This window comes from Podarcis bocagei, assembly GCF_964188305.1.
Source record: "Podarcis bocagei genome assembly, chromosome: 5".
In the NCBI taxonomy this organism is placed as follows: Eukaryota; Metazoa; Chordata; class Lepidosauria; order Squamata; family Lacertidae; genus Podarcis; species Podarcis bocagei.
The window spans coordinates 95,404,219-95,423,935 of NC_138129.1; the positions used below are offsets into that span (position 1 = coordinate 95,404,219).

Below are 19,717 nucleotides of genomic sequence, written 5' to 3' on the forward strand. Positions count from 1 at the left end.
CAATCAAGGCAATGTAGAAGTGAATTCTTACGACACTGATAAGAACGCTGAACTGCGAGGGTCAGACTAAACTGAGGCTCATATTGATCCATTCACTCAGCACTGAATGGTGCTTCTTATTTCTGCGGTTCTTTCTTCACAAAGAATCTGTTCTCAGCCCAAATTCTCAAGTGTCTGGAAACACTTTATTTTCATTATCTTTCAAGTTATCGTGCTTTCTCATTGCCTTTGCCATTGCACTCCAAAACACTTGAGAAGTATACATGGGCACTGAGGTTTTGTGTCCGCACGTAGCGTCAGCCTCCAATCTCAGAGGCTTGTGAAACACTCTCTCAACCGGGAAACAGCTTCACAAGCAATGCTCCTGAAAAGAGCGCCACCAGAAGCCAGGCAAGCTCAGCAACTGCTCCAGCCCCATGCTTGCCAAGAGACCAAAATGATTTCTGGCTGTTATGGGGCTTGCTGAAGTGTGTCTACAATGCACTTATACAAATTCGATGTTAAAGAAAATAAGAGCCACAGTTATGGGAGAAACACAATTAGTAGCAGGAAATCTTACATGGAAGGACTGTACTTCAGCAGTAGGTGATCTGCTTCGCATACATAAGGTCCCTGGACCAACACCCAGTATCTCCCGGTATTTCTGTGCAATAAAGCCCTGAGCAGCCATACTTCAAAGACTGCAACTAGGCCATGGGCCTTGGCAGCAGTGCTTGGATTATGCCCCTATCAGCTAGTAGGCTTTGTGGTTGTCCCACAAAATCCTGGAAGTTGTCCTGCATGCATCAGCAGAAGGAACCTCTCTCTGCCCAGAAAGGCTGTTGAAAAAGCACAGTAAAAGCAATGGAAGAAACTCAGAATTACCCCTTTTTGGACTTCTGCACCCTCGCGGCATGCTGGCTGCACTTCACTCTGGTTTTGTATCTCGTTAGGAGGGAAATATGAGGAATCTCCAACCATGTTTTCCTCCTAGTAAATGCCAACGTTGGTCTTTTGCAGGGGAGAGTCCTCTGCCTGCTGGTTCTGCTCTTACAAACACTCCCTTCCCTTCCGGAATTGCAGGTACCTTTTCCATCTCTTCCATCTTAGATTATGTTGAACTTAAGAATTCCAAGAATTCTAAGTTCATCCCCCCCAACAAGTCCATATCCAGAAATCGAGAGTGTGAACAGGCACACCATGTTTGGTGGTGATGATGGGGGCATAGGGGAGGCCAGCATTTCTCCCTCTATCTCCAAATTTCTCTGAGAAAATTCAGGGAGGGGGCTGGACACTGCAGCTCCCTCCCCACAAGGACGCCTCACTAAAATGCATGCAATGCACTGAATAATTTGTGCAGGTGACACAGTCTGGATTCTATGATCAAGCAGGTCCTCTCCAGCTTTGGTTTATGCTTAATATATATTTCATAGCTGGGCAGAGGAAGCAAATTCCAAAGGCGCGCAAAGAGGAAAAGTTTTGGATAGGAGGAATGGGATAAGGGCCGGGGAGAATCTTCTCCAAATATATTGTAGAAAGGTTTTACCTCTTTAATGACACAAAAGCTTCTGGAGAAGTGGGAGCCAGGAACTGACACTGATCAGTTTCAGCTGTACCCCAAATAATATCTGAAACCTCTTAGGGTGGGGACATTATCTGAGAAGTCCAGGGCAGTGCAATGAAAACACTCAGTTCCTGGAGCCAGAGTGCTTGAGGCCAGGAAAAACATTTGTCATCTTAGTCCACAAATATTGCAATACTCTCAGGAGCCTGCCTGGGGAAAGAACGTGGAAACATCTGTGTTCAATTATTCCCGCCATCTGACCCACTTTGTGACAGGCTTAGCCTAAAAAAAAAGGCTGAGTCGGACTCTCACATAACAAGGGAGTGTTCCACAATCTGCTTTTCTGTTCTTGCACATCAGGGCACCCCAAAACAGTACATGCACTGGGAGTTATGGGAGACCAGGGATGAAGCCTTTATGTTTGGGGAGTATTTCAACTGTCTTTGCTTCTCAGCAGAAACAGGTGCACACCTAGGAGTAGCTGAGAGACGAAGGGCTGATGGACATGCCTTTCCCTGACTTATAAGTCTGCTGTTGACAACAAAGAGCTAATTCCTCACTCTGGACATTCTGTGCCTGACATCAGAGTTCAAGGACACACTCCAGCCAGACAAAAACACCGGGGGGGGGGCAGGGCAAGGTGGGGCCTGGGAAAAGCTCAGACACCAGAAACAGAAGCACAGAGGGCCTGAGGTTCTGCCCCTCTGCCCTACACTGAACATATACCTGTGTCAGGACGGCCATTTCCTGACGAGACACGAAATCCGAAGTTGCCCTCTGGGCGGTGCTGCAATTCCAGCTGGCTTGTTCCGTCTGGGAAAACTTCCACCACTCGCCCGACGGTTCTCGCCAAGTTGGGGGAGCCAATGTCCTCCACGCTGAGGGAACGGCGATGTGGGGCACCTGCGTTCCTGGGAAGAGGAAGGAATACTGGTGTAAGCAGGAAATGCATATTTAAATGGCCCAACTCAGACACAACTCTAAAAGTTGGCTTAGCATTGTGTGCACAAACTTTCCCTCTCTTCCTCCAGTGTGGCTATTGCTTCTGTTAAATTATATGTAGTTTAACCTGCCGACTAGGCAAACCACGGTTAGTCTTAATTATGTGACAGGGAAATGAAGCAACTTCATTCTGCAGCCTACGAAGCTGGCTTGTTTCTGTATACCATAGTTAAAATTACCTACCGTTTTAAGGTTTGACAATGGAAACGAAACTTCTGACCGCTTCCTAGCAGTAACACGGGAGCAGGAAGGAAGGAAGGAAGGAGAGGGTGGCGACAAACAAACCCAATGCTCAAGCACGTAACATCCAGCCAGTTATACTGAAACCAAGCCAATGTGAATTTTGTTAAAAATAAAAATAAGCAGCAGAGTAATGTGGATGAAGGGACGTGATGAAGGACGCGGGTGGCGCTGTGGGTTAAACCACAGAGCCTAGGACTTGCTGATCAGAAGGTCGGCAGTTCGAATCCCCGCAACGGGGTGAGCTCCCATTGCTCGGTCCCTGCTCTTGCTAACCTAGCAGTTCGAAAGCACGTCAAAGTGCAAGTAGATAAATAGGTACCACTCCGGAGGGAAGGTAAACGGCGTTTCTGTGCATTGCTCTGGTTCGCCAGAAGCGGTTTAGTTATGCTGGCCACATGACCCAGAAGCTGTATGCCAGCTCCCTCGGCCAATAAAGCGAGATGAGCGCCGCAACCCCAGAGTCAGCCACGACTGGCCCTAATGGTCAGGGGTCCCTTGACCTTTAATGTGGATGAAAAAGAACATGTGCAAAAGTGACATGGAGCAGAAATAGGCTGGTTCACCCACAGGGCAGGTAGATTTTAAGATGCCCAATTTCCTTCAGAACATATATAATCAATGATCAGGGGCAGGATTGGGTCTGTTCTTCCATGTTTATTGCCGAAAAGGCCACCCGCTGGCTCCCATTCTGAATGATATATTGCATATGTAATGTGTCGCTTACAGCCTAGTATGAGTGAGTTGTAAGGTCAAACACGGCATCCAAGATGTCGCAATAACCAGGCATAGCATAATCTGATGCTTTCACAGTGTTTCAGAAGAAATGACAAAAATGGGAGATTTAGGATTTTCAGCATTACCTGTTTAGAGCAGCTTCCTCCTCCTTTGGTTCCCCCAGTGCATAGAGACTGGACCGGTCAGCCTTGCCCAGTAAGGAATGCAGATTTTGAACAGAAGAGGCTTTTCTTGGTTGGCGGAATGGCGACACCTAGCGGGAGAATGAAAGAGCTGAGACAGAGCAAGGGTTGAGAAAACTAACCCTGGGATTCTGCTTTTTAAAAATTTAAAAAAATTAACAATTGTCATTTCCAATCCCAAATATGTTGGATCTGACTGAATGTTTGGACAGTATGAAAGGCAGTGGCTATAACTCCTTTTTAATCTGCACAGTAGTCTGGGAGGCATGGAGCAGTTTGTACTGGAATTTACAAATAAGCTGCAGCCTAAGGGGCATACTGAGGACACCAAATTGGCTGCTTCTATGGTAGGGCATGTATGGCAGTGCAACTTGGGATTCTGGCCAGAACTATAGGGCTTCGCCATTGTACTGGGGAACTGAGAGAATAACTACGAACACTGGTCTTCAGCTGGTGGGTTGCAACCCCACTCCTGGGCCGCAGCCTGACTTAAGGGTAGCCTTGCCAGCAGCGCAATGACCGCACAAATATATGTTTAAAAAACCTTAAACATACGTTTAGGCTAAAATATGCTTCCCGGGCCTGAAAAGGTTAAAGGCTGCTGTTGTGGGCATGAGTCCGCCTTGAGAGACAATGGAGTGTGCCTCTGGGGGTGAAGTCAAACTACTGCATGGGCAGGACTGAAGGGACCCCCACAGGCTGCAAGCCTGGGCAGTGTTTGTGGAGGTCCTCGGCTGACCAGACAAGTCTCCCCTCTCTTTTTTTTAAAAAATAATTTTTACTAACAGGCCAATCACATCACATTATCCAAATCACATTAGTTCCAAATTATACAGCCAAATTTTAAATTTTGTTGGGGGTACCCATACATCAAGCTCCACACGAGTCCAAAACTCCGAACGAGTCCAAACATCACTTATATTACTGCTTTAATTAGACAGCTCTATCCAGTTCAATCCAGATAGTCCTTTATTACTTTCTTTCTCTTCATGTTGTTATCGTATATTCCTTTCTTTGCGATCTCTGATAATTTTCACAAGCAGATTGAAAACAGGCATCCTTTGTGTGGGTTTTGTACTCTCCAAAGATCATATCGCTCAGGGACAGCCTTTGTTCAACGCTTCCAAAATAATAATAATAATAATCTTTGGTCTGTCCTTTACTTTTCTCAGGCTTGCCAAATAAATCAAATGAATCAGGAGGCTCTGTCAGGTCAAGCCTGCGTTCCAACATTCCTTCTCTTTCAAATGATCCTGATTCTCCTTCCCCTGTCCTTCTTTCTCCGGCAAGCCTGTCTTGGCGAGACGCCATTTTTTAACTGCGTCATGAAAATTTTCCTCTTTCTCACCGTTCACCAATTCTCTCTCCTGTTATAATCCATCCCACACAGTTCTTGAATTCCTGCTTGTGATTAGTGAAAACGCAACGATCTTATTTCTATCTGGGGTGAAGGGTTATTAATGACAAGTCTCCCCTCTCAGCCTTCCTGCTGTGGTCCAAAGGAAAGCAGAGCAAGACGTTTGGCACCAGCTTGGCGGCAGGAGGACGCGTACGAGGCGCTGTCCAACTGCCTTAGAGACTCTAGAATTTCTGCAAGATGGGAGAGGAGGGAATCAGTGGAGAGGGGCAAACTGTCTTTTGAGAAGAGGTTCCCCACCATGACACCCCTGAACACAATTTGATAGTCGCTGCCCTACATAAAGTAGGCTGAGTTTTTCCTGCCTCTTGAAGTCCCAGATCTAAGCCACCTAGTGCAAGGGTGGAGAAACCTCTGACCTGAAGGCCAAATTTGCCCTGCAAGGGCTTCCTCCACTTCTCCACGTCTGAGGTCACACAGGTAGAGACACAGCCTGCCGATGCACAAGGGGGAGCCTTTAAGGGCGCTCCTGACTGTGCAGTGGTAAGGGAAAGCAGACTTTGGCAGGAGAACCAAAGCTTGCTGCATCAGCTGCACATGGCAGTTCCCACAGAGAGGAACTCAGTTGTGCAGCCAATGTCTGTACAAAGTGAACTTCAGCTCTCCAGGCCCTCAGCTGATAGGTGGGAGAGCTGAAGCTGGGTGGGTGGTTCGCCCCACCAACCTTTCAAAGTTGGCCTGCAGGGATGGGAACGGGCAAAGATCCAACACACACACCCCACCCAAAAAGGTCTCCGACCTCTGATCATGAGATGCACCCTTTGGACTCACCAGCTGCAAGGACTGCAGGGAAGGCGCTTTCTTCATTTTGGGTGTGCTGGTGGCGCCTGGGCCTGGCTCCTCAGTGGGCGCTGCAGCTCCTGGCTCCGGGGCACAAATCTGCTCCATGCTGTAGCAGCGGAACCTGCCCAGCCTCTGCTTGGTGCTCTGACTCAGAGCGGAGAAGAACTTCTTCAGTCCTGAGGAGGAAGAGGAGCCACCTTTCTTGGCAAACAGTTTCTTCTTTGGCTCCGGGTAGATCTCCAGGGGTTTGCTGGAAGGCAAAAGAAGTCCGCCAGGCCAGTTTAAGAGTCAGGGGTAACTCCCAGCTCCGTTTGCCAGAGATCACAATAACCAAACGACAGTAATAAAACACGAGGGAAGGTTTTAAAAGGCATTCAAAGGTTTCAAACAAACAAAAACAGCAAAGGCCACCAAAAGGCCTAGAGTGCAGTTCCCTCCGGCAGTTCCATTCTAAAACTGAAGGGCTTTCAGGGCTTTTACTGCAGAGGTGCCAAGGAACGGAATGATGCCACTCTGTGACCACAGACTTTCCCCCTTAGATGCTCAGCTTCATGAAATTAGTATTTTCCGGCATGCAATTTGAGGCTGCAGGCAGGGGTCTTCATGCCTGAATCAAGGACCAGCACGGAAGAAGGGCAAGGGATGCAGTCTATCTCCCATCCCATCTCTTATTTCTCACGCAATGATAACAGCACCTATATCTGTGGCCAACCAATCTGCACACTGACTGGGACAAAGGGTATTAGGTGTGAAGCCAAAGGCATAAATCCTTTGGGGTAAAAAGTGTGGGAGACTGACCTTATGAAAGAAGAGAATTGGAACACGTGCTCTTAAAGATAGGCTGTGCACGCCCTAAGCACATTTAAAGCACACTCACTCTCCCCAAAAAATCCAGAGAACTGTAGTTTGCTTAAGGGTGCTGGGAATGATAGCTGGGGGAGTAAACTACAGTTTCCAGGATTCCTTGGGGGAGAGGGACACACATGTTTTAAATGTGTGCTCAGTTCACAGCCACGTGCTCTTCCAACCGCCCCAATTTATTTTTGAACATGTCCAAATATAGGTCTTTGAACACTGGCTGCCCTTGTCTTCTCCCCAGTCTTCCTCATTAACATTAAATTGTGTCCACTGGTTTAGGAGCTCTCCAATTTTAAAAGCATAAAACAACAACAACAAACCCCCTAAGTTCACCAGGCAGAAAGTTAAGCCAAATTATGATGCCCAGATACAGCAGTTTTTCTTTCAGCATTCAAAATGCCAATATGCACACAAAGCCTGAAGTGGCTGAAGACTGGCGGAATGGAGTCTCATACTTTTAAAATAGTAATAGTAATAATGAATGGGCACATTGGCTCTCAGGAGTTTACCAGACTTGTTTTTCTCAATCTGCGCAACGAAGACCCACAGGAAATCACAGCTTCTACAGAGACCTTCTCCAAAAGCAAGGGGCCTTCGTAACAAACTCTTAACAGCAGGCAAAAGCCCACAATCCTTAATTCACCAGGCAATACTGTCTTCCTCTGAGAGAGGGGCCCTGTCAGATACAGCCACCTGACAAATGCTGCCTCACCTGTCCCAATGAGATCTTTCTTCCACGGCTAACAGCGGGGGGGGGGGCAGGGGGGAGGGGAGAAAAGTTTTTTTTAAAAAAACTTTCAAACTTGCAGTGATCCAAATTTTGCTTGCTTCCCAGCAGCCTCTGTTTTCTTTTAAGTAAATGCATATTAATTGCTTATGCAAAACGTTGCACCTGGCTTGCTCCTCATTCTGCGTATTATTCTGGCCAAACGGTTAGGGCCGCATGATGCACTTAATGAGTTAACAAGTTTAAAACGAAATTGAACTTCAGAAACTTGGGGCGGCATTCCCTTCGAACTGTATGTGTGTCTCGTCTCGTCCACACCCGCCACGCACATTCCATTTCTAAGCATGAGGAAGTGTGCCTTGTGAAACATGGGTATGGGCGCCTTTATGAAAGCAACATGAGAAGCGAGAATAAAAGCATTTTGAACTTGGTGGATTCCCTCCTGTAGAACCAGAGGCATACCTAGGCTCCCTTGCACCCGAGGCAAGGAACTGTATCAGCGCCTCCAAAGCCCGGAGGGACTACGGACCAGAAACTCAAAAGTTTTGCTTTTCACCGCCTTTTGTGCTCTGCCAGCGACTTCCTCTGTGTCAAGGTCTGCTCTGCTCTGCCTGCCCCAACTCCTCCTCCTGTGTCGTCCCTCTGTCTGTCTGTCTGCCTGCCTCTGTTAGGTTCCCTCCTAGCCACTCAGAGCCAGAGTGGAGAGACATGATTTTTGTGCTCCCCTGGGCCTGCGCCCTTGGCGGGGGCCAACTTACAGAGACCCCCTAACTCCGCTCATGTGCAGATTCACTTCTGAGGAAACTCCCCAGCACCTAGAAGCAAGCAAGCTGGTTTGAAGGCAAATGTTTCCGTGTTTGAATACTAACCAGAAAATCTCATTTGTCCGGATAACCGTATCAAGCCTTCCCTTGTGACTCCTCATAAGGGAGCTGGTCCTGGAGGAAGAACTGTGAGGGGAGAGACTTCATCAGGCAAGACCACCTTCCACCTGCCTTGCCCCACCCTCTAGTCTCTGCTTCTCAATTTGTATTATTTTATGTACTGTGGCTTGCCATTGTTTTATTGATTATAGTTTAGAAATTATTTATTGTAACTGTTGAGTGGATTTCTGTTTAACTTTTATATGTTGTTGTTATTATTTAATACTATTCTAATGATTGTCAAATGTTACTTTTTTGATGTAGGTTGCCTATTTTAAAGTTATGTTTTATTATCACATTTTTGTATTGCATTAGATTGTTATAAGATGTACATTTTTGTTTCTTCAGCTTGTAAACCGCCTTGATTATTGTAAGATAGAAAGACGGTATACAAACTAAAAATGATGATGATGATGATGAAAGGATTTTTTCTAAAAAAAGTTATTATGCAAAACTGTAACCATTAGCACATGCTGGGATCAGAAGGCAGTTTGGCACACTTATCTGCCCTATAGCAGAGGTTCTTTTTATTGTGGCTACAGGACTCTATTATCTCTATAGCTGCATCGGTATGGATGAAACTTTACAGGGTTAGGTAAGCAAAGACGAGAGAACCCCAAAAGCTTATGGTCATTTTGACAACAGAGACGGAAGAGAGAAAAGGGGAAAGGAAACAAGAGGCAAGAGTAGCACGGCATAAATTGCAACAACACATATTTAAGCTTCGTAGAAAAGTTTACATGGATATGCAGTCACGGGTAAGGCAAAGGCAAAGGACCCCTGAATGGTTAAGTCCAGTCAAAGGCAACTATGGGGCTGTGGCGCTCATCTCGCTTCTAGGCCAAGGTAGCTGGCGTTTGTCCACAGACAGCTTTTTGGGTCATGTGGCCAGCAGGTCTAAACCGCTTCTGCTGCAATGGAACAACGTGATGGAAACCAGAGTGCACGGAAACGCCGTTCACCTTCCCACCGCAGTGGTACCTATTTATCTACTTGCACTGGCGTGCTTTCAAACTGCTAGTTGGCAGGAGCTGGGACAGAGCAAGAGGAGCTCACTCCGCCACAGGGATTTGAACAACCAACCTTCTGATTGCCAAGCCCAAGAGCCACAGAAACTGGGGAGGGGAGGGAGCGGAAGGGATGCATCCTATTACAGACCCTGAGGGAGGTCCACAAGATCCAGGACAGAGAGACACCATAACCTACCAATCCATGTTCTATGTGCTCCTCCTACTTCTCCCCATTCCTGCTTCAGAATTCCTCTACCTCTCCTGTACCCCATTGACTTTGTCTGCGGCTGAAAAATGAGCTGCTTTATCCTGCCAATGATTCTGTTTTCTTATCAGGGTGCGCCCAAACCCGGGGCTTTCAAGAATGCATACAGAATTTTGAGATCTGGCTGCTATAGCTTACAGACTAGCAAAAATAAGCTATCATTGGGACAGATGGCAGTGTGTGCATGCTTGTGTGGGTGTGGGCATGTGTAGCGATGCCCACCCCTCACTTATCAGACATAACCTCCCCTTTTCTAGAGAACCTCAGGGTTGTGTGTTCAAGTCCCATGTTGGGCAAAAGATTCCTGCATTGTAGGGGGTTAGACTAAATGACTCTCGTGGTCCCTTCCAACTCTGCGATTCCACAATGCAATGACGTTTTAAATCGAGGGGAAGGAAAGCACCCATGGCAGTCACTTAATAACCACCGTGCTTCTAGCAAACGCTATACGAAGTTTGCATATGATCCAATTACTTTACTCACCATGTCAAATAACTAGATAACAACGTTAACTGAATTGTGCCCAACAGTTTACTCTGCTAAATTTGGCTGGTATGAAACTGGACTTCTCTAAAAACTTTCTACTGGAGAAAACAATACTGTGCGCCATTACAGCATTTCCGATATAATCCCTGGGTAAAATGGAAAAGCCTTAAATTTCCGTTGATTCAGAAAGGTAACCATAGCAACAGCTGTCTGGAGATTTTGGCAGGGAGGGAGAAGCAGGCCAAGGCGGATTTGAGGGGTGGGGGTGGGGAGTGAGAGGGCAAAAGCAGCAGGGAGAGTGGCAAGGTCTAGAGCCAGCTGGCAGCGCCACAGGGCTGTGCTAACTGGCAGCGAGAGGGAACAGCCCAGGCTGAGAGAGCAGAGGGCACCTGCAGACCTGGCTGCATCTGGATGAAGGAAAGGTTGCAGCACCGAAGGAGAGGAAGAGCTGGCATTTTATTCAAAGAACCGGGTGGCACTGTGGGTTAAACCACAGAGCCTAGGGCTTGCTGATCAGAAGGTCGGCGGTTCGAATCCCCGCGATGGGGTGAGCTCCCATTGCTCGGTCCCAGCTCCTGCCAACCTAGCAGTTCGAAAGCACGCCAAAGTGCAAGTAGATAAATAGGTACCACTCTGGTGGGAAGGTAAACGGCGTTTCCGTGCGCTGCTCTGGTTTGCCAGAAGCGGCTTAAGTCATGCTGGCCACATGACCCGGAAGCTGTACGCCGGCTCCCTCGGCCAATAAAGCGAGATGAGCGCCGCAACCCCAGAGTCGGTCACGACTGGACCTACTGGTCAGGGGTCCCTTGACCTTTACCTTTAAGGGACCCTCTCACGTGGGTGGCGCTGTGGTCTAAACCACTGAGCCTAGGGCTTGCAGATCAGGAGGTCAGTGGTTCGAATCCCCACGACGGGGTGAGCTCCCATTGTTTGGTCCCAGCTCCTGCCAACATAGCAGTTCGAAAGCACACCAGCGCAAGTAGACAAATAGGTACCGCTCCGGCGGGAAGGTAAATGGTGTTTCCATGCACTGCTCTGGTTTTGCCAGAAGTGGCTTAGTCATGCGGGCCACGTGACCCGGAAAAACTGTCTGTGGACAAATGCCAGCTCCCTCGGCCAGTAAAGCAAGATGAGCGCCGCAACCTCAGAGTCATTCGCGACTGGACTTAACTGTCAGGGGTCCTTTACCTTTTTTTTAAAGGGACTTTGAGTGTCATCTGGTCCAGCCCCCTGGATCTCGACTAAATCATCCATGGCAGGTGGCCATCCAACCTCTGCTTAAAAACCTCCAAGGAAGGAGCGTCCACCACATCCCGAGGGAGACCATCACCATCAGAATGTTCTTCCTGAGGCTGAACTGGAGTCTCCTTTCTTGCAACTTAAAGGAAAGTAAGAAAAACCCTCCCAATGCACTGATGAAACACCGTTTGGCCACATCACCGGTTTGAAGAAAGGTCTTACGCTATCAGATCTGAGCTGTGACTAGCTCTCCATCAGGACAAAAGGGAAATTCCGGAACGGAGGTACAAGCCGCCAGACGCCCCTTGCGGGTCCTGACTTTAGAAAAGGAAGGCTTGATCTAACGGCGGACCCCCAAACCCATCACTTCATGGCAATGTGCGGCAGGGCATGTTTACTCACCACTGGGCTGCACTCGATGGCTTTGTCTTTGGAGCCTCAGCAGCTGGAGCTTCCCTACGGATTGGCTGAGCTGAGGTTGTCAAGTTGGTCTCCTCCCTTGTTGGCGAGAGACTAATGGCAGCAGAAGTGATGGCATTGGCAGCAATAGGGGGAACACCAGGGGCGGAGGAAGACAGTGGACCTGTTGCAACAACACAGACACTTCCAATGGCCTCTGCTTTAAAAAAACAGACACACACCCTGGGGGTGGACTTGCACCATCAGCTAATGTGCCTGGGCATATTCTTATTTATTAAGAAACGTGGTTCTCCCCGCCACCCCATCTCATATCAGATGCTGCCCAGGCTAGAGTAGGAATCTGGCTTTGGAAATCTAAGGGTACATCTTACCATTACACACTTAGGTTTTGTACTATCTGACTGCCATCGCTTCCCCCATGCACCACCCCAAAGCTAGGTAAAGGTAAAGGTACCCCTGCCCGTACGGGCCAGTCTTGACAGACTCTAGGGTTGTGCGCTCATCTCACTCTAGAGGCCGGGAGCCAGCGCTGTCCGCCGACACTTCCGGGTCACGTGGCCAGCGTGACGAAGCTGCTCTGGCGAGCCAGCGCAGCGCACACAGAAACACTGTTTACCTTCCCACTAGTAAGCGGTCCCTATTTATCTACTTGCACCCGGGGGTGCTTTCGAACTGCTAGGTTGGCAGGCGCTGGGACCGAGCAACGGGAGTGCACTCCGACGTGGGGATTCGAACCGCCGACCATGCGATCGGCAAGTCCTAGGCGCTGAGGTTTAACCCACAGCGCCACCCGCGTCCCACCCCAAAGCTAGAGCACTGTAGTTTGGTGAGGGTGCTGAGAATCCTGCGAATTCTTTGCTTCACTCCTTACACCCCAACTGCAATTGCTTGTGAGGACGTAATGACTTTTAAACTTTTAAGTTAAATAAACAGGTTTTGCAGAAATGGGTTAAAGACGGAGCAGGGGGAAGTAAGGTTCTGAATCATGAGGAGAAGTCCGAACTATTGCATTTTCAGCGACCAAACTTTGTGCCTTCCATCACCCTCATGCTAAGGTCTGACTAAAGCACATCTCCAGTAGAAGCAGAAGTTATGTGCAACAGGCACATCGCTGCAGTTTGGCAACTATGATGTCCACAAAAACGATGCACAAGCTACATCAACAGCACGACTACAGTGGGCCATTTGGTTGTGACTGCTGAATAGAGCTCATTTAGCTCCTCTGGAGGAGCAAAAAACATCTGCAGGGAATCACTTGGAAAGAATGAGCCTGCTAAAAGCATTTTTGGAGAATTCTCTGAAAGAGCTAGGGAAGAACAAGCATGCCCATTCTGAATCAAGATGTGAGGAATTTGCATCTAGTGGAAAATGGGGTTTTCCAGAAACTGTCTCTGTTATGTGACATGTGACTAAACTTAATTAAAGCCTGGTAATTTTTGAGAAAAACCTAACTTTTCAGGCATGCTAAGATCTACTTAAATTTCCAACTGACACCTGGAAACCAAGGTGTTTATTGGCTCTTTTTCATATAAAAGAAATCATAACTACTATTCAGGTGTTTTGTAACTGCTTGGTAACTGGAACTATGTTTTAATGCTGAATTCATTTTAATTCATCTGCATTCTTCATCCACTAAAACAGGTGATCTTCTGCAATTCACAGGTGCCCAGTTTGGGACAGCATCTTGGGCGTCTCCACATTCCCTGCCCCTGAAAATAGGCTTTTCAGTCCTGGTTGCAACAGCAGATTTGGAAAACAAGAGGAAATACCCACAAAGGCACCACGGTTTTTTTCTTATTCGCATGCCACCTTATTAAACCTCGAAATTTGCTGCTGCAAGATCCTGTGATGACCACCAAAATTTAGGTTGCTTTAAAAGGAAGTTCATGGAGGATGCTCCCCCCCCCCTTTGCTTAGCTCTTGGTTCCTTTTCACCCACCCTAAAAGTACCCTTAATCAAAATTTGCGGAAAAACTTAAATACTGTATTCACAGTCAGGGTCAGGCATGCAAAACAAGCAAATCCATGCAAGTTCAATAACTCTGAATAAATAAATATTACTTACACAAATTATCTAGAGTACAAGTTCTCAACTGCCTTGCTGGACGGCCTACCATGATGCCTACAGTTGTCCAAAGGGCAACATTACCTCTTACCTTGATTTCCCCCCAGCTTCTGTCTCTCCTGGGGCTGCTCCTCTCTGCTCTTCACTGTAGCAGTCACTAAGGTTTTTGGCTCGTGCTTGGCATATGTGTTGTTGCAGTTGTTGGTGGACAAGGCCAGGAGCTGGTTCTTGGAGAGCATCTTTGGACTCTGCTGGCCACTCTCCTCCTCCTGTCCAGACACACACACATTCTGGAAGCTATTAGGGGAGGCCGAGTAAATTGATAGTTCATTGGCTTGGTCCACCCGCCCAGGATCCTGGCTAGTGAGCTTGTGGCTGCCGCTCAGAGCAGCCCTCCTGTAAGGCATAGGGGAAGGGTGGGCTTTTCCAGTGGTGGGCGGCGCAGGAACTCGGTAAGCAAAGTTGTAGCCGGCACTCATCTCTTCAGTCAGCTGCTGGGAAGGGCCCTGCTCTTGCTTGGTTTGACTTAAATTGTTCGTTGGCCTACGAGTTCGGTTGGAAGTTTCCACCGGCTTCTTGTTCACGGAGTCTGCGGCACCATCAGGGACCAGATGGGAAGGCAACTGCTGAGGGTGGGAGGTGGGTGCGGCTTGCTTTAATGGGGCCTTGGACAGCTTTGGATGTTCCTGCATCCTGCCTTTCTTCACCAGTTGATACAGATCTACTGGCTGGTTGCTTCTGGGAAAGGCTTCTGCCTTACCGGCTGCCATTTTCATCACCTGATCTCTGACTTCAGAGGCCCCCTTCAAGGAACAGTCGTTGGCTTGATTAGCGCTCGATTCAATTTCCCCTCTGCGAGGCACAATTTCCCCTCCACTAGCACGGCAGCTGCCATCTGCTCTGGGCCTCTCCCCGTTGGCCTTCCTGTTCTTGGCTTCCCCCTCTGAAGGGGAAAACGGCCTGGGATCCAGACCAGGCCCACCGTGCTGGGAGCTTTTGACCACTGACCGTTGGCTGCTGGCACCAGCCTCCTCGCTGTCCGTCCTGTAGCTGTCCGATGTATCCGTGGTGCTGTCCAGAGCAGAATCCACCTCATCTATGCAAGTCACTTCCCCTATGTACGTCTCCTTGATGCGCTCTGTGTAAACACGCTGGCGGGAAGGAAGGATCCACAGAGGAGTTCCTTTGGGACCCAAAGCCCTGGTTCGCGAGTCCTCCTGGGTAGCATTGAGCTCTTTGCTTTCATTGGCCCGAACTAGCTCCTTGCCCTCTCGGGGGATGTTGCAAGACTGATGCACGCTCTTCGCAGTCTGCTTTGCTCCGGTATCTGGGTTCTGACTAGCAGCCAAATTCCTGACGTAAGACCCGCAAGCACTGCACTTGCCTTCCTCGTTGACCACCAGAGGCTTCCTCTTCTCGGAGCGCCCCCTGCTGCCTTGCTGTTCCCAGCCTGGTTTGCTGCTGCCGCCGCCGCCGCTCTCTTTGCGGTGAAGCTCACCGTTGATGTAATCCGAAAGGTCCGGTTTGGAGGCCAGCGGGCCACGGCCCAGAGACAGGAGGACGGAGTCCAACACCCGCTTCTGACGCAGCTGCAGGCGCTCCAAGTAGCGGACCTCGGCATCTCGCGCAGACTCATCCTCGAAACGCACTCGGGACGGGGACGGCCCTCGCTTCCTTTGCTGCTCGCTGCTGGATTCCCCGCTGGACGAGTTGCTCAGGTTGCCGCCGGCGTGGGGGTCTCCATCCTTCAGAGCAAAGTTCTTTGCGTCTGCAGCAGAGATCCCGCAGCCATCCCTGAGGCACACAACAGACAGAGTAAGACTGTGCGCCTGTTCACACTGATCATCCTTACCTCCGACTGAGCTGCCTCCAAATGCCCTTGGCTTACTAAGCACCCAGGACGCTTACCAAGGTGGTACTTGTAACTTCTCTACTTGCATGCAGTGTTTCTCAAACTGTTGGACTACAACTCCCATCATCCCTAGTTAGCAGGACCAGTGGTCAGGAATTATGGGAGTTGTAGTCCAACAACAGCTGGGGACCCAAGTTTGAGAAACAATGGCCTAAACTTATCTCCTTTCTTCCAAGATCCATTCAGCAAAATAAAGGTATCCTGACTGCCTTGCGAGCATCACACGGACATGGAACCTGGCATCTCCTTCACCAGGATCCCAATGCTGTGCCAATACTCTCTGCAGCTGAATTCTCATTCTAGCAGGAAGGGCCGCTCAGAGGTTATGGATGTGTACTGAATGAGGGGAAGATCCAAGGAACCGGTTAAGATTGACCAACAGGCTTGTGCAAAGCCAATTGATTCAGAGTCTCAAGGCTTAAAAAAAAAAAGCATCTGTCGGCAAATCGGCGAGATGGATTTACTCTTTTAAAATCAAGGGTGGCTCGGGACTGGATAACTCAGCAATGATACTACTCATGCTCAACACACAGCAAGTGCACAAGTAACCAGATGGCGCTCTTAAAGAGGACTTGCTGATGTCAGCCCCCCACTGACTCCTTGATTTATTCTAGCTCCCTACAGCTATAGGAAAAACTTCAAGTGCTCTCCTTACATGCAAGCCTTGGTCTTAGGAGTGGCTACATCTCCAAGTCAGATTTCAGTTAGGCCAAGACACCCAGCCGGCAGTCACGTACGCTTCTTAGATCCATGTGATCATTTTCTATGGGATCTGGAGCACCTGTGCTATTTATATTAAAAGTGCTTTTCCTGCAGAGCATAGGAGGAAGGGTAGAATATACAGCAACAATGCAAGAGATAGGGGAAAGTTTGCTGGTGGAGGTTATGTTTTCGTTTTACTCTAGAGATGATGTATGATATTGTTCAGCAAACACCACAAGTGTGCCTCGATGCAAAGATCTTATAGCTGACGCCTCTCTTGTTGTCATGAAATAAAATCAACATAATCCTCCAGATTCAATAACTCTGCATAAGCTGCCAGTGTGCTTGGCAGAGGGGATGGAGAATGTGTTCCACTAGCGCTTACAATAATCTTTGGTGTGCTGGCCATGTGAGAGTGAGCGATACCCTCATCTGTTGCACAACAAAAGATCAGCACACTGGTTTGTTTAGCATTAAACAACGGTTTCACAGCACAGTGGCCAGGAATTCAGTTTCCCATGAGATCCAGCAGCTTGCCACACATTTTGTAAACACCCATGTCAAGTTATGTTTCCCCTCCTATGCTGAAAGACCTTTGAGCTGTCACAACGGTGCTCATTGTTTTCCCCCTAAATCTTATTCTAAAAAGTTTGGTCAAGTGAATTTGCCATATAATATGTTCTTATGTTTATATTCATGACTACATTTCTCTACAGGAACCAGCTAGTCCCTGTTTTGGTAATTATGGATGCCTAAGTCATATCAATCAGATCATGAAGCTGAGGCGCTCTGGCCACCTCATGAGAAGAGAAGATTCCCTGGAAAAGACCCTGATGAAAGGAGAAGGGGACTACAGAGGACAAGATGGTTGGACAGTGTTCTCGAAGCTACCAACATGAGTTTGACCAAACTGCAGGAGGCAGTGGAAGAAGGGAGTGCCTGGCGTGCTCTGGTCCATGGGGTCACGAAGAGTTGGACACGACTAAACAACAACAACAAAGTCATATCAATGGTGTGACTGCAATTAATAGAATTGATGATTTCACTCCATCAAATGTTTGCATCTCAATCCAAAGTTATGTTTTTCATCACATACGTTGTTGTTGTTTTCCTGGTCCAGAATCAACACACATTATAATTTCTGGGGTGCTCTCCTTGATTAGTTGGCACAGCACCTCACTCTGATCATAGTTTTAGACTAGGCAGTACGTGCTAACACCTTGATGAGATGAAGTAAGATAGACAATATAGCTCCGCCAATGGGGGGTGGCTGACAGAAAATCCCCTAGCACTAGGTACAAATGTATTCAATAAGCACAGCGGACAGGTACACGGTTGGCAGTGTATTGAATTTTGGGAGTGGAGAACTATAGATGCAAACAGCACAGGCGGTTTACAAGTGTGAAAGATGAAAAGGCAAGAAATGCAAAAGCTGGAATGGAGGGCTGCGGACAGGAAACGCAGTACAGATCCTTCCTTCCTGCCCTCTCCCCTGATCTGCCTCCCAGGCCCAGAGCAGGATAAATCACTGGCCTTACCTCCTTTCCTGAGGCAGGATGTTATGGCTTGCTCGGAGCGGGTTCGTCCTGGCCTTCATGCGAGCTCTCTGCAGCAGTTGCTTAGCCTGTTCATGCCTGGGACTCAGCTCTAGCTCCTGGTTGGGAACAAAGGCCCTGCAGGCAAAGCAGCAGGGAGCAAGGAAGCAGCGGAGGATTAGGAAAAAAATAACAAGGATTAAGAGTGGTTTAACAGTGACGGTGGCAGCAGTGTGGTGGGGAGACAACACACTCATGGAGGCTGGGTTTAGGTCCCCTGCAGCTGCCTGAGTTCACACTAGGTGGCACATCTTTTAGGTCAAGATATAGCCAGCTTGGTAACATCCATCTCAAAACTGATTTCTAGACACGCAGCCAGGATGAAAAGCTGCAGGGAGGTCAAAGCATTTAAGGCTGAAATTTGAACATTCCAGACTAAAAGAAGCCGTTCAATTACATATGACAGCAAGTAAAAAGATGTACTTGGTAGTTCCTTAAAAAATGCCCCCCATCCCCACCAAAGAGAGTCCCAAGCAGTCTTGCATGCCCATTTTTAAAAGAATTGGGAGGCTCTGCAGTACCCAAAACACTGGAGTGGAAGACTATACATTGTTAAAAAAAACACAGAGAGATTGATGATGATGAGATAGATAGATAGATAGATAGATCTCTGGCACATATGATGGCAGAGGCATCCTGCAGGTGCCCGCAACTGGCAAATTCATATCTTCTGAACACAGGGCTAGTTGTGTTGCCGGGGGCCAGCTCTGGTCTTTCAAGCACACCTGCACCAAATAAACCTGAAAAAGTGAGTTTCCCCACAGATAAGGCAAGACTAAGCAGCCAACATCCATATAATGGGCAATAGGTCTTCTCTACTAAATTGCTTCCACATTCCCAAAAGATGTCACCTCAAGACTCAAGGAGACACTCTGGTTTAAAGAAAAGGGAAAACAAACAAGACAGACAATCCAGGGAGCATTTACCCAATGCGTTTTGAGGCCAAGGATCTTCTCACTTCAGGAAGTAATCTCACCCACTCCCACAAAAAAAGCAAGGGGGCACACTATACATGCCTAGATGAGATGTTTTGCTTCAATTTCCCCCCTAAAAAGGGTATTGTGTTGCTTGATAAATACTGACTTGCACCAGTCTTTATTTATTTAAGGAACAGCTTACCACGAGGCGTCCCAAAGTGATTTATAACACAATAAAAACCATACAGAGAATAATTACAGATACAGAAAAAGGAAAAATGATGGGTTTGTTCTTAAACAGATATTAGTATTCTGCCCTTCCTTCAAGAACTCAGAGTGGTGTCCATGGGTTTCTTTCAATCTGCTTTTTATCTACTTGAACTGGTGTGCTTTTGAACTGCTAGGTTGGCAGAAGCTGGGACAGAGCAACGGGAGCTCACCCTGTTGTGGGGATTCGAACCGCCGACCTTCTGATCGGCAAGCCCAAGATGCTGAAACCGACCCCTTTCCAGCCCTGGGAGGAGCGCAGGGAGCGTTCGTGCATCACACCTACACTGCAGCTGGCACACTAACGTGTTGAGACACACAGTTTAGAAAGCTCTGGTCTACTGACTGACAGCAGCTCTGCAGCATGTCGGATCTGATTCTCTCCCAGTCCTGCTTCTTTCAGACATATCTGGAGATGCCAGGGAT

The 19,717-nt window shown here is 48.1% G+C and overlaps 1 protein-coding gene across 3 annotated transcripts in view; it reads right to left on the reverse strand.

The window, feature by feature from the left end:
• The window catches only part of KIAA1614, a 38,165-nt gene that overhangs the window by 3,656 nt on the left and 14,792 nt on the right, over positions 1-19,717 (reverse strand). For all 3 annotated transcript variants that reach the window (XM_081194292.1, XM_081194290.1, XM_081194291.1), the window contains 6 exons: positions 18,051-18,185; positions 13,990-15,692; positions 11,816-11,996; positions 5,894-6,155; positions 3,649-3,776; positions 2,270-2,454 (listed from right to left, as the gene is read on the reverse strand). In XM_081194292.1, the coding sequence (XP_081050418.1) occupies positions 2,270-2,454; positions 3,649-3,776; positions 5,894-6,155; positions 11,816-11,996; positions 13,990-15,692; positions 18,051-18,185 (2,594 nt within the window). The remainder of the gene's footprint in view (positions 1-2,269; positions 2,455-3,648; positions 3,777-5,893; positions 6,156-11,815; positions 11,997-13,989; positions 15,693-18,050; positions 18,186-19,717) is intronic.